At 48.5% G+C, this 17,661-nt stretch overlaps 1 protein-coding gene across 2 annotated transcripts in view; it reads left to right on the top strand.

Annotated features, from left to right (window-relative positions):
- LOC119967861 (NACHT, LRR and PYD domains-containing protein 3-like) overlaps nucleotides 1–17,661 on the top strand; it is an 84,275-nt gene that overhangs the window by 45,059 nt on the left and 21,555 nt on the right. For both annotated transcript variants that reach the window (XM_038800909.1, XM_038800908.1), the window contains exons 7-8: nucleotides 3,178–4,912; nucleotides 15,670–15,756. In XM_038800909.1, the coding sequence (XP_038656837.1) occupies nucleotides 3,178–4,912; nucleotides 15,670–15,756 (1,822 nt within the window). The remainder of the gene's footprint in view (nucleotides 1–3,177; nucleotides 4,913–15,669; nucleotides 15,757–17,661) is intronic.

Raw genomic sequence — 17,661 nt, 5'->3', positions numbered from 1 at the left:
GGGGCGTAAACACTTACCAGGACCACCGGTATCCCCTCCAGTTTCCCACTCACCAGTACGACCCTCCCCAAATCTGCCACAGTATTCCCCACCTCAAACGCCACTTGCAAATTCACCAGCACCACCAGCCCCCTCATTTTCATATCCGGTCCCGAATGGAACACCTGCCCCACCCGTCCTTTCCTCAACCGTGTCTGGTCCCCGACCTTTAAATGCATCGCCTGCAAAAAAGGCCACGTCCACGTTCAGACTCTTCAGGTGCGACAATAGACGTGACCGTTTCACTGGACCATTCAGCCCCCTCACGTTCCACGTGACCAGCCTGTTCTGGGGTCTCCCCAGCCCCCCCTCCACCGCCGATCAGCCATACCCTTTTTTTGGGCCAAACACGGCCCATGTCGCGCGACCCTCCAGGCCCACCCTCGGATGTCCACCCGCCATCAATCCATTTCTAACTGCGCCGCATCAACCACACCCTTGTCAGTAACCCTCCCCACCTATACTCTATAAGAAAACATCAACCCCATCATTCCCCTTCCCCTGGGCCTACCACCTGACAGCCCCCATGACACTCCGGTTAACTAGCCCACCCAGCTAGCCTGGTGGCCCCCGCCCAAGGCATCCAAATTCCCTACTTCCCCAATTCCCCTCCCCACTATCCACACTCGCCTAAAAAAACAGCAAAAGGTGCCCTCACCCTTGGTGTTCCCCCAGGACCAGCCAGCCCTCCAAAATCCCCGCCATCAAAACAAAGGAAACACTTCAAAGGGATAAAACTTTTCAGAAAACAAACAATCAAACACATGCACAAACTCCTCCAAAGTTCAATGTCCTCCCTCTCTTCCCAGCCCATTGTCCGTCAAGAACTCCATCGCCTCTTCTGCCCTGCCTAAATAGTACTCGCGCTTCTGGAAAGTCACCCACAGGTGGTCCGTGTACAGAACTCCAAACTTCACCCCTTCTTAAAGAGGTCAGTTTTGACCCGATTAAACCCAGCCCGCTTACTCGCCAGTTCTGCACTCAAGTCCTGATCACCTGCAGCTCGTTCCTTTCCCAGTTGCAATTCACAGAGCTCCAGTTTAAGAGAGGGAAAGTGGGAAACCAGATGGGAGCTCACTGAAATGGTCCATTGTAGAGGTACAAAGGGATTGATTAATGCATAAGCAGCAGATGACCTAAAGCAAGAGTGGGAGGCGATGGTGACATTATGGGGTTGGAAGCTCCAATGTGGAACAAGTAAGATTCGAGAGAGTACCCTTTAAATCCACCCCTCACCCAGTGTACACAATGCACCAGAGAAACTGTTGATGGTCTGATATAGTAACAAGCAAGCTCCTGTCCAAATGCAGTCATTTGTGTGCAAAATACGCAGATAACTTGTACAAGATTAGACAATGTAATAGTGAACCTCCTGAGCTTTCCCAGCACTTTCACATTGTGGATATCCCATATCCTGTACCCCAATTCTGCAGAAGTTTACTATCAATGGCTGTTTTCAAGCTTGACCCATGAGAACAGTGCTTCTCAAACTATACTCCAATGTGACTCCTTTTTAGCACTTGCACATTAATGTGACCCCAAACTCCATCAAGAGTAAAATGAGCAATCCTCAGACTCTCTCTCCACTCCCGACTACAACACACACTGAAAACAGCCCCTTCTCCCGTTCCATTCAGCAGACCTATAATCAGCCTCTGCCCCTTCCATCCAACACCCTCTATAATCAGTCCCTCCTCTTCCATCCAATACACACTGAAATCCGCCCATTCCATCCAATACCCACGAGTCTCAACCCTTCTTCCCTTCTATTGTACACGCACTGAAATCAGCCCCTCCCCCTTCCATCGAACACATAGGCTGGGAATCTCCAATCCCGCGGCAGAGTGTCCACGCCATCGTAAACGCCGTCGCGTTTTCCGATGGCGTGAATGGGCCGCTCCCAGTACGATTTCTGGCCCTTATATGGGGCCAGCACTGCGCTGGAGCGGTTCGCACCGCTCCACCTGCCGATCCCGGCGTGAACTGCGCGCCGCAGGATCTGCGCATGTGCAGCTGCGCGGCACCAACGCGGACATGTGCAGCGGCGCCGGCACCAACGCGGACATGTGCAGCGGCGCCGGCACCAACGCTGACATGTGCCGTGGCCTCCTTCAACATGCCAGCCCTGACGCAACATGGCACAGGACTACAGGGGCTGGCAGTAGGAAAGGAGGCCCCCAGCCACTGAGGCCAGCCCGCCGATCGGTGGGCCCCGCTCGCGGGCCAGGCCACATCAGACCCCCCCCATCTCCCACAGGCCGCCACCCGACCCTTCCATGCCGAGGTCCCGCCGGCCCAGAGCAGGTTAGAACGGCGCCGGCGGGACTCGGATCTTTTCTTACGGCCGCTCGGCCCATCCTGCCCGAAGAATCGGCAGGCCAGCCGCGTAGAGCGGCCCGCAACCGGTGCCACGCCAACCGCGCCGCCGCCAATGGCCTGATTCTCTGCAGCCGGCGTTGGGGCAGCATGGCCTGCTCACGGGGATTCTCCGGCCCGGCCCAGGGCTGGGAGAATCCCACCCTTACTGTAATCAACCCTCCTCTTTCCCCAACTCACACTGTAGCCAGCCCCCTCCACTAAATCTCAGGCGATGAAATCAACTTCTCCCCCCTTCCATCCAACACATACAAAGCAGTCTCTTTCCCCAATTCAAGTTGTAGGCAGCCCCCTTCACTAACTCCCTGACTCTGTAATCAGCCATCTTCCCTTCATCCACAATTAATTTACAAGGTGTGTGAATTGCTGGCTCGGCTAGTATTTACAGTCCATAACCTCGTTCCCCCTGAGAAAGTGGTCGTGAATTGCCTTCTTGAATCGCTGCAGTCCCAGAAGTATAGATGCATCCACAGGGTTGCTAGGGAGAAAATTTCAGAATTTTGACACAATAGTGAAGAAACAGCAACCTATTTCAAAATCAGGATGCCAATAACTTGGAGGGGAACCTGCAGGTGATGGTGTTCCTAGGTATCTGCTGCCCTTGTGCCCCAACTACCCTGGGGCTCACTGTAATAAGCCTCTCTGACCCCCAGACCACATTACTCAGTCCCTTCCTCCTACCCTGCCCCTTCAGACAACACAGTGATCAACCCCTTTCAATAATTAACATTGAGAACTACTTTCTGTCTATGCTCATTGAAGATGTTCAACAGAAACACAAGGAGACACTCCGAGTACAAACTGAAACACTGAGAGTGAACACTATCCTAATAAAGGACAAGATTAAGATTTTCCAGCTGGTTGATCGATACGCTGAGCTGACGATCATTTCTACTGTTCGAGATCGGACACTTGTAGAACATGAACTGCTGGCAAGAGGCCGAGACCACGAAGAGTGGAGAAAGAAAGATCTCCGGAGAGAACTGGAAAAAATCCGAACTGATCAACTGTTCCACCGCAGTTTTTCCCTGAGAAAATCTAAATCTGGGAATTCAGCCGCAGTGAGTGGGGTCCCGGGAATTGGAAAAACAACAATGGTACAAAAGATTGTTTATGACTGGGCCATTGGGAAAATATACCCACACTTTCAATTTGTTTTCAGTTTTAAATTCCGGGATTTGAACAACATTAACTGCAGAATAAACCTGAGGAATCTGATCCTCAGTTTCTATCCTTACTTCGGGAAAGTTCTGGGAGAGCTCTGGAAGAACCCAGAGGGATTGCTGTTTATATTCGATGGTTTGGATGAATTTAATGACAGCATTGATTTTGCTGACAATCGGAAAAATACAGAACCTCAGTCCATGTGCACAGGTCCCGAATGCTACTGTGAAGTGTCTGACATTGTGTACAGTTTAATACAGCACAAGGTGCTCCCAGGATGTTCAGTGCTAGTGACCAGCCGCCCCACTGCATTACATTTATTGGAAAAAGCTGAGATCAGTGTCTGGGCTGAAATCCTGGGATTTGTTGGTGATGAACGGAAGGAATATTTCAACAAGTTTTTTGAAGATCAGACGGTGGCAGGAGCTGTTTTCAAATATGTGGAAGAGAACGGGATCCTGTACACTATGTGCTACAACCCTTCCTACTGCTGGATCCTCGGTCTGTCACTGGGTCCCTTCTTTACACAAAGAGACAGGAAACAGCAGCGAGTTCCCAAGACCATCACCCAACTATATTCCTACTATATTTACAACATTCTGAAAAACCATGGCCGAGAGATTGAAAGCCCCCGTGATGTGTTACTGAAGCTTGGTGAGATGGCCTTCACAGGAGTCTCCGAGAAGAAGATTGTGTTTAGAACTGGAGATTTGATAAAGTCCGAACTGCAACCTTCCCAGTTCCTGTCTGGGTTCCTGATGGAACTTCTGGAGAGAGATGTTTCTGCCCAGAGTGTGGTTTATACATTCCCACACCTCACCATCCAGGAGTTTGTAGCTGCAATCGTACAATTCCTGACTCCACACCCTGTGGACATTGGGAAACTACTCTCTGAAGCCTACAGCAAGGTAGATGGGCGATTTGAGATATTTCTTCGTTTTGTTGCTGGTCTCTCCTCCCCACAGTCAGCTTGGCCCCTGGAGGAGTTTCTGGGTCGATTTGATCATGAAACAACCTGTCGAGTGCTTGACTGGGTGAAGGAGAAGGTTGAAGGACAGACTGGGAACACAAATGAAGCTGGTAAAAGGAACCTCCTGATCGCATTGCACTATCTGTTTGAGTCTCAGAATAAAGCACTGGCTCAGAAGACAGTGGGCTCCATGGAAACGCTTACATTTCAAGAATTGCGGCTGACCCCAATTGACTGTGAGATCCTGTCACAGACCATTGAACTCTGTGAAACAACGAAATATCTTCACCTACAGAAGTGCTACATTCAGTGTGAAGGACTACAGCGGCTGGGACCCATTCTGCACAAATGTGAGGGGCTGAGGTAACTGGTATTTTTATTATTGTAAAACCATTTACCGTGTTGCAAAGAAAAAAATACCTTCCAGTTCAAACAAAGAGAGACAGTGTCAGAAAATATTCATGTAATAAGAAGATTTGTGTCAGATTCCAAGGTGAAAAATAAGAATGATGACTTTGGTAACAAGTTGTTGGTTTATACATTGGTGACTGAAGAGTTTGAGTATGGAATTGAGGTGAAAAGGAACAATAACAAACACCAGTTCAGAAAAAAATTCTTCAAAAATACCAATAATAATTAACCACACAAACTCTAAGCTGTACTGATCACAAGGGAAAATAAGTTGTATACAGCACCATAAATAATCAGATGGTTTCTAGTGGGGAGACTGAAATATCTTAAATTTTCATAAATACGTAGAAAGACCTTATCATGTCTAATTATTTAAAATTTGTTTCAATTTTGATTTTGTTTTTCATTTGTTCATGATGTGGGCATCACATGTCGGCCAGCATTTATTGTCCATCCAAAATTGCCATTGAGAATCTGGTGTAGAGCTGCTTTCTTGAACATAAGAACTAGGAGCAGAAGTAGACCGTCCGGACCTTCGAGCCTCTGATTATCTGGGCGACCCCTCCCAAGTGCCCTATTGCCTGTTCCAGTGCTAAACGACACCACGGCAGGGTGTCCGAGGTGAGGCCGTTCAATCCCGAACGTTGGGTAACTCGGGCACAGACACAGACTAACTACTCACTTGAATATGGAAATCTGGATCACACCCATTGAGGGAAAGATTCAGATCGCGACGTCCTGCGAGATCCCGATAAAGGCCTCTTATGAGATTTAACAGCCTCGACAAGGCCAGGAGGTCCCGCCACTAATCTCTCCAACCTTTCCTCAGAAGTCAACTAGCCCATTCCTTGCACTAGTCTAGTAAACCTTCTCTGAACTGCTTGTAACCCATTTACAGCTTTCCTTAAATAGAGACTCCAATACTGTACAGACGGTCACAGCAATACCCTCCGTACATGTGTAACCAATTTCCCTCACAATAAATGATAACATTCCATTAGCTTTCTACTTGCTGTACCTCTATCCTGGCCCTTTGTGATTCCTGCACCGGGACACCCAGATTCTTCTGCATCTCAGAGCTCTGCAATCTCTCACCCTTTAAATAATAAGCTTTTTTATTCTTTTGCCAAAATGGACAACTTCACATTTGTCCACATTAACTCCATTAACCAGATCTTTGCCCACTCATTTAACTCTGCCCTTTTGTAACCTGTTTACAGTTTACTTTCCTACCTATCTTTGTGTCGTCAGAAAATTAGCAACCACACCTTCAGCCCCGACATCCACGTCATTTATATGAATTGGAAAAGGTTGAGGACTCAGCAATGATCCCTGTGGCATGCCATTCATCACATCCTGCCACACAGAAAAAGACCGATTGATTCCAACTCTGTTTCCTGTTGGATAGCCAATCTTCAATGCATGCCAATATGTTACCCCCTACACCATGAGCTTTTATTTTATGCACTAACTTTGTATGTGGTACCTTATGAAATTCCCTCTCTCAATCTATGTACAGTACATCCCACATGTTACTCCTTCAAAAGCTTCTTATTGCTGAGAAAGTGCTGCTTAATAGCACTGTTAATGGCACCTTACATTGCATTACTTTGGGGCCTCACGGTAGCATGGTGGTTAGCATCAATGCTTCACAGCTCCAGGGTCCCAGGTTCGATTCCCGGCTGGGTCACTGTCTGTGCGGAGTCTGCACGTCCTCCCCGTGTGTGCGTGGGTTTCCTCCGGGTGCTCCGGTTTCCTCCCACAGTCCAAAGATGTGCGGGTTAGGTGGATTGGCCATGCTAAATTGCCCGTAGTGTAAGGTTAATGGGGGGATTGTTGGTTTACGGGTATACCGGTTACGTGGGTTAAGTAGGGTGATCATTGCTCGGCACAACATCGAGGGCCGAAGGGCCTGTTCTGTGCTGTACTGTTCTATGTTCTATGTTCTATTACTGATGATTTAGAGCTGTGTTTTTCAAACTATTTTGTCCGGGACCCATTTTTATCTACCGACCATCCTTCGGGACCCACGCCAGCCGGCCAAACTTTGCGACCCACCCCGCTGACATTTGCGACCCACCCCACTGACCTTTGCGACCCACCCCGGCTGACCTTTACGACCCACCCCGGCTGACCTTTGTGACCCACCCCGGCTGACCTTTGCGACCCACCCCGGCTGACCTTTGCGACCCACCCCGGCTGACCTTTGCGACCCACCCCGGCTGACCTTTGCGACCCACCCCGGCCTACCTTTGAGACTCACGCTGGTCTACCTTTGAGACTCATGCTGGCCTACCTTTGAGACTTACGCTGGCCTACCTTTGAGACTTACGCTGGCTTACCTTTGAGACTTACGCTGGCCTACCTTTGAGACTTACGCTGGCCTACCTTTGAGACTTACGCTGGCTTACCTTTGAGACTTACACTGGCCTACCTTTGAGACTTACGCTGGCCTACCTTTGAGGCTCACCCTGGCCTACCTTTGCGACCCAGCCCGGCCTACCTTTGAGGCTCACGCTGGCCTACCTTTGAGACTCACGCTGGCCTACCTTTGAGACTCACGCTGGCCTTACTTCGTGACCCACACAGCCCGAACCTCGCTGTCCACCATTATCGCTTATTTTTAATGCGACAGGTGAGCCTGCTTCGTCATCATGATCTCACTTGCTTTGTCATTCAATGTTACATTTCTTCCTTACTACAAACTGATGCCTCTTCAGTTCTTCACACACTCCTGTTGCTTACTTGCTGTAAGCTACAAAATGGAGGAATCTCTCCTCCGTGATTTCATGGCCAAAGCACGGATCGGGTGACGTCAGTGGAGGTGCTGGGCAAATAACCTGCTCTCGCCTGTCTATTGGCCAATGGGGCACCGGACGTGACGTTAGGAAAGCGAATCACCCATTGAATAATCTGGGTGCCAATCAGATGGAGCCACACAAAATGCTACATGGGCAACTTTCCACATTGCCGGGTGGATGCCAGTCATGTAGCTGTACTCCGGAACAGCTTGACTTGGAGCCCGGCTTGTTCTGGAGCTTCCGTGATGCTAGGGACCCAAAGAGGAGGAAGATGATTCAACCACTCCGTACTTCTGGCTGAAGATAGTTGCAAATACTTCAACCTTATCGTTTGCACTGATATGCGGGGTTCCTCTATCTATTTTATTCTTCCTGCTGAAATCAACAATTTCACATTTTCCCACATTATTCTCCATTTGCCAGATGGCTGCACACTAAATAACCTATCAATCTCCCTTTGTAAACTCATTGGACTGGATTCTTCCTCCCCACGCCGCAAGATCACCATGGGCGGGAAGCGGACTATGTAAAGGGCCATTGACCTTGGGTGGGAATTTCCGGGAGACATGTGGGCCCGGCCAGAGAATCCCACCCATTATGCCTTTTTAATTGCTTACTTTCTACCTCTCTTTATGTCATCAGCAAATTTGGCAACATTCTAACCCTAATCCAAGTCATTTATATGAATTGTGAACAGTTGAGGTACCAGTGACACACCACTCATAGCTTGTCAACCTGAAAAAGCCCATTAATTAGCCAGCCAATCTTTATTCCAAGCCAATATGCATCCCCTATAACATGAGTTTTTATTTTCCGGAATAAGCTTTGATGTGGCCATTTATTAAATATCTTCTGTAAATGTAAATACAATACACCCACCAGTCAGGTTCCATTTATCGACAGGGCATGTTACTTCCTCAAACAACTCTGAAGCTGATTAAATATGATTTCCCTTTCACAAACCCATAGGCGCGATTCGAAGTGTGGTAATCAGCGGGAACTGTCGCAAGCTTCCTGGCTCTCGGCACAGGGAGGCCGGCAGCATTATTCAACGTTAATTTGTCCACTTATTGAGGCCCCAAGTGTTTAGAATGGCAAATGAAGGCTCACCAGCTGATTTGCCGGGACCGCGCTCGCCGGCCCCCAGCGAACAGCAGCATTTAAACAACACTTGTACAGCCAACCCGATGCTGGCCTAGCGAGGTTTCGAGATGGGGTCGAGGGTCCCGGAGGGTGAGCCACGGGCAGCCAGTGCAGCCTGGGATGAGATGGCGATGGCTGCAAGCTCGGGGAGTGTGACCAGGAGGACTGGCCTCCAGTGCCATAAGGTCAACTGGCAAGCTGACACCAACTGCCAGAGTCATCGAAGGTAAGCAGCTGGCATGTGTGGCGTGGCGTGCCTCCTGCAGTGTTCAAGCACAGTGTCCAAGGTGTGATTGGGATGCAAGGCAATGAGCCACATGGCCCGCCCACCCATGGGAATCCACTCGGGTTGTGTGAGGTGCTCACTTAACCACGATTGCCAATTCCCTCTTAGCAATAGCTTTCAGCCGCACTGCCCGAGGCCTCGGCAGTCAGTAGGGGTTATGGGTGGTCAGTGGGGCAGACGGGCAGGGACTGGGGTTGTTCCCAGAATAGGGACGCACAATCCAGGGGTTGGCATGGCGGAGCTGCATGCGGTTCTCCGCCCCCCTGCCGCATAGCGGCTTCTCTCCCACACCCCACTCCTGCAGAGGGTGTCCCCACCCATCGTGGCAAGCCCAGCGCCATCGGGCTCTTTGCCCGTGAGCAAACGTGGCTACTCACCTCTCGGCTCTCCACAGAAGCCTTTACACCAGGTTCACATTTTTCAAAAGGAGTGTTAATCGGCGCCAGCGTGACCACTTGTTGGGGAGGCCAATGAATCATGGGAGGCCATTGGATATGGGGTTGCTGCAGTTAATTGTACGGAAATAGGGCATAGGTGGTGATAATTGGTTTCTTGCCACGCGATAACGAGATCTCAATTTTGCCTGCAGAAGTGGGCAGGTTGCATCGCAAACTGTTTGGTGCCTAGCGTGGTTCTCATTTTTGGCTTCTCCTGCTATTCACCAGCCTCGTTTCGCTCGAATGAGAGCCCAACAATGCCGGAGAATCGTGCTTGACGTTGGCTCTGCCTGATTACCTTGAGCTTCTTAAGGTTCCCTGCTACAACTTCAGTAAAGCCTCTAACATTTGCCCTACGACAGATGTTAAGCTAACTGGCTTGTCGTTTCCCACTTTCCTCTCCGTCCCTTTTTAGATAATGGAGTGACATTTGCTATCTTCCAATCTAATGGAACCTTCCTCGAATCTGGGGAGTTTGTAAAATTAAAACCAGTGCATCAAAGCTCCCTTTGCTTTTCATTGCTGGATTCTCCGGTCCCCGTTTGCTGGCGGCAGAATTCTCTCTTCCCTTCACGTATAAATGGGATTTCCCATTGAAGCCACCCCAATCCGCCTGGAAACCTGTGGGCAAGGGTGCAGCGCCGGCGGGAACAGAGGGCGCGATTCTCCCAGCACTGCGCCAGGCCGGAGAATCACCGCGGCACGCCGGCGCGCGATTAACCGGGGTACGGAGAATCGCCGCCATTTGCGCCGGTGCATTTGGCGCAGCGCCGATCACGGACCGCTGTATGCGGTGAGCCTGCCGATTCTCCGGCCCGGATGGGCCGAGCGGCCACGCGGAAAAAGCAGAGTCCCGCCGGCGCCGTTCACCCCTGGTCGCTGCCGGCGGAAACTCTGCCCCAAGGGTCAGGGGGAGGAGGGCTCCATCCCCGGGGGGGCCTCCGATGGGGTCTGGTCCGCGATCGGGGCCCACCGATCAGCAGGCCGGCCTCTTCCCCCCCCCCCCCCCCCGAGCCTACTTTGTTCTGCGTCCGGCCCCGGAAACGCCGCGCCAGTTGCGTCGGGGCTGGAGCGTTCAGTAAGGCCACCACGCATACACGGGGTGGTGCGTCGCCACAGCACATGCACGGGTTGAGCGGCATGAATCGCTCCAGCGTCGTGCTGGCCCCCTATGGGGGGCAGAATCGCTATTGGCCTTGCCCGTTTCGCGCCGTCGTGAAACGCGGCGGCGTTCACGGCGGCGCGGACACTCTGTCCCGCGATCGGAGAATCGCGCCCCAGAGAATCCCAATGGCCGGAGAATTCAGGCACAATTTTCTCTATGATCAATGCTCACTTTTTTTAACTCTTTACTTTTTAAAATATTTATAACTATTTATAAAAAATTCTGACTGTGTGTTTTCATACTTCTGGCCAGCTGATCGGTTCATCTAATTTTTCCCTCGTTATTCTTTTTGTCATCCTTTGTTGTTCCTTATATTTTATCTCATTTTCTGACCTGCCACTGATATTTGCACAATTCTATATTTTATCTTTACGTTTGTTCCTGTTACCTTTCTGCTTAACCATGGATGGTGGGTCAGTCCTTGGATGTATTTTACTCGTTGGAATGTATCTGTTCTGTGAATTCTGAAATATCACCTTACAGAATAGCTCACTGCATCCCTATTAACCTACCACTGAAGCTAAATTGCTAATTCTTTTCAGTCAGCTCAGCTTTCAAGCCCTCATAATTGCCCTTACTTAAGGTTACAAACAGTGGGCCGACATTGGGGGGGGGGGGGGGGGGGGGGTTGGTGTGATCTCACACTCACTTCTCTCTCCCTCAAATTGAATGTGATTGTTGCTGCTACCTGGGGGTGCCTTTACTATGAGATTGTTAATTACTCCAATCTCATTGCACAAGGCTAGACTATCGCCAGCTGTCAATCACCTGAAAATATTCAATTTTCTCCTCATCTAAGCTCCCTTTGCCCATCTGACTTTTCCAGTCTGTATGTAACTAAAAATCTCGGGTGGTCATTGCCATGCCTTTCTGACAAGCTCAAATTATTTCTTCCTATCTGCTCCAAATTAAAGTTACTGTTAGCGGGCATGTACACGACTCCCACAAGTGACTTCTTGCCTTTATCATTTGGCATCTCTACCGAAACCACATCCTGATTGTGGAGATAATCACTGTATATACCAGGGGTGGGCAAACTACAGCCCGCGGGCCGCATGCGGCCCGCCAAAGGTCTTTATGCGGCCCACCAAGTCATTTAAAAAATTTTTAAAAAATGGGGGGGGGGCTGTTGGGTTACTTACTGGTATAGGGTGGATACGTTGACTTGAGTAGGGAGATCATTGCTTGGCACAACATCGAGAGCCGAAGGGCCTGTTTTGTGCTGTACTGTTCTATGTTCTATATGAGGCGCCCAGAATCATAACCGGGTGAAGTAATTATTTTACTTAATATACTATGCGGCCCTTTAAAATTGTGAATTTCTGAATGTGGCCCTTGCACGGAAAAGTTTGCCCACCCCTAGTATATCCACAAGGGGTGAATGTAAATACACTACAGCTAAGTAACCACTAGAGGGAGCACCAGAGACAGAACATAGAACATAGAACAGTACAGCACAGAACAGGCCCTTCGGCCCTCGATGTTGTGCCGAACAATGATCACCCTACTTAAACCCACGTAACCCATATACCCGTAACCCAACAATCCCCCCATTAACCATACACTATGGGCAATTTAGCATGGCCAATCCACCTAACCCGCACATCTTTGGACTGATGTCATGACATGCAGACAGACAGCCAATGGGTTATTACAAGACACAACCAATGGGTAATCAGGACACCCAGAGGTGGCATTACCACAAGGGGGCACTTCACAACCCATATAAAAGGACAGGGCACACCTGCTCTGCCTCTTTCCACAGACAGACATCCAGAGAGTACATCAGGGTTGATCAACAGCATCACACTCAGCACGTGGCTTAGAGCAGGCTGGTAAAGATAGACGGAGTTACTACAGCTAGATTAGCAGAGAGTCAAACTCATTTAAGAACTGTGTCAATAGTTCAATAAACAAGTTGAACTCATTTCATAGTCTGGAGCTTCCTTTGTCAAAGCATCCATCAAGGAAGCAGCTTTACACGAAGCAGCATAACCCAACACTGGTTTCCTGAAATTAGGTCATCCCTCTATTTGCTAATACCATCATTAATTAACAGAGTCACCCCTGTACCTTTTCTATGTTTCCTGTCCTTCCTTGCCATCCTGTACCCAGCAATATTCACGTCTCAATCCATGTTTTGCTGTAGGTGTGTATCTGGAACGGCTATCAAATCATACTTATTTTTCCTATGTGCCCTCTACGTTCATCTGTTTTGTTTCAAATGCTATGTGCGTTCATATACAAAGCTTTTAGTTTCATCCTTTTATAACCTGTAGTTTCTTCCATTGACTCGCTATTGGATTTGTACTCTTTAACTCTTCCTGTCATAGACTGTTTTATTTTTCCCACAATAATATCTTTCTCTTTTGCCTTGTCTCTGTTCTTTGATTGACTGTATCTTCCCAAATTTGATCCCTTGTCCCTACTATTTACTTTAAAACCCTCTCTTCATCCCTGGTTATGCAGCTCACAAGAATACTGGTACCTGCACGCTTCTTTTCTTGACTGTCCCAACAGTACAGATCCCAGTGCCCCACAAACAGAATCTGCTTCTTCCACACCAGTTTGAGCGTCGCAGCCATCTCCCTAATTTGATTAGTCCTGTGCAAATTTGCACGTGGATCAGGTAATAATCCAGAGATTATGGCCTTTGAGATTCTGCTCCTTAATTTGGTGCCCATGTCTACATATAGACTGTGTCGAGTTTCCTTCCTTTGACCTGACTATGTCATTGGATGGCGACAACCAGATCTACCCCCTCTCATTGCAAGTTTGTTTCAAGGCCCAAGTGAATGCCCTGAACCCTGGTACCGGTAGGTAGCACAACCATCTGAACTCATGCTCTTTGCCACAAAGGTCAGTGTCAACCCCCTTGACTATACTATCCGCTACTTCCACTACATTCCTTTTTGCTCCCCCCACTTGAATGGGGGAACCATGGGGCCCAGGTCAGTTAGGTTATCCAAACAGCCACCTCCACTCTCATCCCAGCAAGCTGAAAAAAACCTCAAACCTATTGGACAATTGTAAAGACTGAAACTGCTCTGCTACTGCCATCAGAATTCGTTGACCACCTCATTCACAGTCACACGCACAGACGCAATGGGCCGAAGAGCCTCTTGCTGTGCTGTCAAACTCTATGGCTCTCCTGTTCCTGACCAAATAAGAAGACCCTGATCTATGAAGTGTGACTGCCTCCTGGTACAATGAAGCCAGGTAACTTTCCACCTCTCTGATGAGTTGCAGTATCTTTAGTTCAGCCTCCATATTGTAAACTCTGGGTCAAAGCTGCTCGAACTTCAAAGACATACTGCAGACTTGTCTGCCCTGGATCAAACCTGCCCTCAAGAGCATCCATATGCTGTAGCTGTGACACATTAGCTGTCCTGCCATCTTCAGTATGTTTGAATTAACTATTTATTTATTTTTTTAATTGTATAAGAACATAAGAATTTGGAGCAGGAGTAGGCCATCTGGCCCCTCGAGCCTGCTCCACCATTCAATGAGATCATGGCTGATCTTTTGTGGACTCAGCTTCACTTTCCGCCTGAACACTATAACCCTTAATCCCTTTATTCTTCAAAAAACTATCTATCTTTACCTTAAAAACATTTAATGAAGGAGCCTCTACTGCTTCACTGGGCAAGGAATTCCATAGATTTACCCTTTGGATAAAGAAGTTCCTCCTAAACTCAGTCCTAAATCTGCTTCCCCTTATTATGAGGCTATGCCCCCTAGTTCTGCTTTCACCCACCAGTGGAAACAACCTGCCCGCATCTATCCTATTTATTCCCTTCATCATTTTATATGTTTTGTTTTTACCACCAGTTGCGAAACTATTTTCGCACCTTATAAACAGAATAAACTTTAGTCACTTACTAAATACTCACCAAATGACAAGCTTCTCATGTAACAGAGTATGGCCACTTCCTGAAAGGGGAAGTTATTAGCAAGCAGAGGGCAAAGCAGCATTGATTTCCCTTCCTTCCCTTACTCCCTTCATTTATTAGCACCCCGCACTTTATTCTAAGTCCCACTTCCTGCAGTTGAGTACGTGAGAAGGTTTCTTTGTGACATCTCACTTCCCTCTGGTGCTGTGGAGACTTTGACACAAACTGCAGATCTCTCCCTCAGGGTAAACTGTGTGGTGATATGCACCAATGTAAATACACAAGGGGTTAATGTAGATACACTACAACTAAGTAAACACGAGAGGGAGCACCAGAGACGTCATATGCAGACACACAGCTAATGAACACTTAGAATAGGACACGACCAATGGGCAGTCAAGACACCCAGAGGTAACACTACCACAAGGGGGCATTACACAACCCATATAAAAGGACAGGGCACACATGCTCTGCCTCTTTCTACAGGTGACACTGAGAGATTAGGACAGGGACAGATCAGAAGCATCACACCCACCACGTGGCTTAGAGCAGACTGGTTAGTTAGACTGAGTTACTACAGCAACATTAGCAGGAGAGTCAAACTCATAGAGAACTATGCTAATGGTTCAATAAATCACATTGAACTTACTTCAAAGTCTGGAGTATCGTTTGGCCAAAGATGCATCGAGTTGCAGTCTGTGTTATCCCAGAGTACATAACACAACCAGCAGCCTCAATGCTGGCTGCCATGTGAGTGTGAATGAGTCCACACTTCATCTGACCCTCCTCCATTCCCTCCACCCCAACAGGCTGTAAGTGAACAGAAAACTCACCTCCATAACAATTAATGGCGTCCCCGCAGAAAAAACTTCAATCAGTTCCTCACCGGTAGTGAGTTTCTTATCTGAAAATAAACCCAGCTCTGTTCTTCACCTCCTGAGGTGAAAATTCAGCCCATTTTAATGTGTTTCTCACTCTCTTTAGGCTGAGTTCCAATAATCTGGAAGATGCAGGAATGAAAGTACTGTCTGCGGCTTTGAAGAAACCAGACTGTAAAATACAGAAACTGGAGTAAGTACCAGACTGTGCGAGATTATGTGGATGTCTGACCTGTAAGTTATCAGTGTCAGCAATAGTGTCATGAATAAACGCTGTACATTATTATTACTGTCAGTATTAATGTTATGAATATAGACCATGGATTCACTCTGATTCCGGTAATGTTTCTCTCTCTGATCTCCAGGCAGATAGTAACAACTGAAACCTTTAAATGATCTGTACTGTCAAGTGACACTTGCTTCACACTTGCAATAACCTGCTCACAGATGCTCAGCTTGAATTCTTCCAGCATTGCCCAGCTTCTGACCTCCGTCCAGCCTTGGGTCAAACATGGGCTGGTATCTCTGGTTCCCCCAGCCGCATGTTTCTTGGCGCAACACCATTCGCTGGGGGGGGGGGGGGGGGGGGGGGGGGGGGGGGGCTGCATTCTCTACTCATACCGTTTTTCTTTTTTTAAAATATTTTTATTCCTTTTTTTACTTTTTACACATAAAACAAAATGCAATCCAAAAAGAATAACAAACGGAATGCCCCCCCCCCCCCACACTCTACCCACCAACATACACATAACTCAAAAAATAACCCCACCCCCCGAATCCCTACCTCCCGAACTCCCTCTCCCCTTAGCAGCTGACAGTAACCAACCATTTAGAGTGAAGAATAAACAGACCCCATCTCTTCTGGAACCACTCAATGGCCCCTCTCAAGGTCAACTTAACCCTCCCAGTGGTCGACGGAACAGCTGGTGGAGTTCCTAAATGGCAAATTCTAGCAGCAAAGGCAGGACTCCCTGGAGGGTTTGACCAATGTGGTGGAGCTGTTTAGGGTGGCGATCGAGTGGGTGTAGCAGTGGCAGGAGGCTCAGGGCCTGGGTTCAAAACATTCAAAGTGCAATAGATCAGTTTTACACAAGATCTAGTGTACTCTCATTTCAAATGTAACACGTCCTTTGAATTCCATCAGTACGTAAGTGCACCAAGGGATTTTAGTTGACACAATTTTCAGACATGTCCTCCTTTGTTCATATGCTAGAAAAACAGACGGCAAATATTCATCCATAAACATCAACCCATTTTGAATGATAAAACCGTCTCTATTAATGTTGTGTTATTAGTCACAATTGCGGGTCCATTCTCATCATTAGAACTAACACACTTCCTTTGGTTCAATCATTTTGCCAAATGTGTGCATCTTATCAAATGTAACTCTCTATCAGTTGCGCCTGACCTCAGCAATGATTCTAAAAGGTAAGAGGAGTAGGTGGTGGAACATGAGGATCGGATGACTTCGCTGGGGGCGGAGATGGGGTTTGTGATGAGCAGCCAGAAAAGGCTGAGAAGTTGGAGGGCCCTGAGAACCGCTCCAGGAGGCAGAATTTGAGGATCGTGGGGATGCCCAAAGGCATTGAAGTTGCGGAGACTGCCAGGTTTGTGGCGAGCATGTTGGAGAAGCTGATGGGGAAAGAGGCCTTTGACCAGTCCTTCGAGGACAATCAGGCATGCAGGGCGCAGAGGAGGAGGCCGCAGGTGGGGGAGCTGCCGAGGATGATGGTGGTGAGGCTGCATCCATTCCTAGATAAGGAGAAGATCTTGAGGTGGGCGAGGCAGACCACGAAGTGCACCTGGGAGGGGGGTGAGCTGCGGATTTCCCAAGACCTGGGTGCGAGCTGGCCATGCGGAGGGCCGGGTATAATCGGATAAAGGCCGCCCTCTACAAGAAGGGGGTGAAGTTCGGGCTGTTATATCCTACTCGCTTGTGGGTGACGCATCAAAAGCAGGAATTTTATTTTGACTCGCCAGAGGAGGCGATGGACTTTATGAGAGACCATGGACTGGGAAGAGTGTGAGGACATTGAACTTTGGAGAGGAGTGCTGTGCAAATTGTGTGGCAGAGTAGGTGGGTAGATTGGGGCAGGTT

Source organism: Scyliorhinus canicula, chromosome 6 (genome assembly GCF_902713615.1).
Source record: "Scyliorhinus canicula chromosome 6, sScyCan1.1, whole genome shotgun sequence".
NCBI lineage: Eukaryota > Metazoa > Chordata > Chondrichthyes > Carcharhiniformes > Scyliorhinidae > Scyliorhinus > Scyliorhinus canicula.
This window is presented reverse-complemented; position numbering and strand designations above follow the sequence as displayed.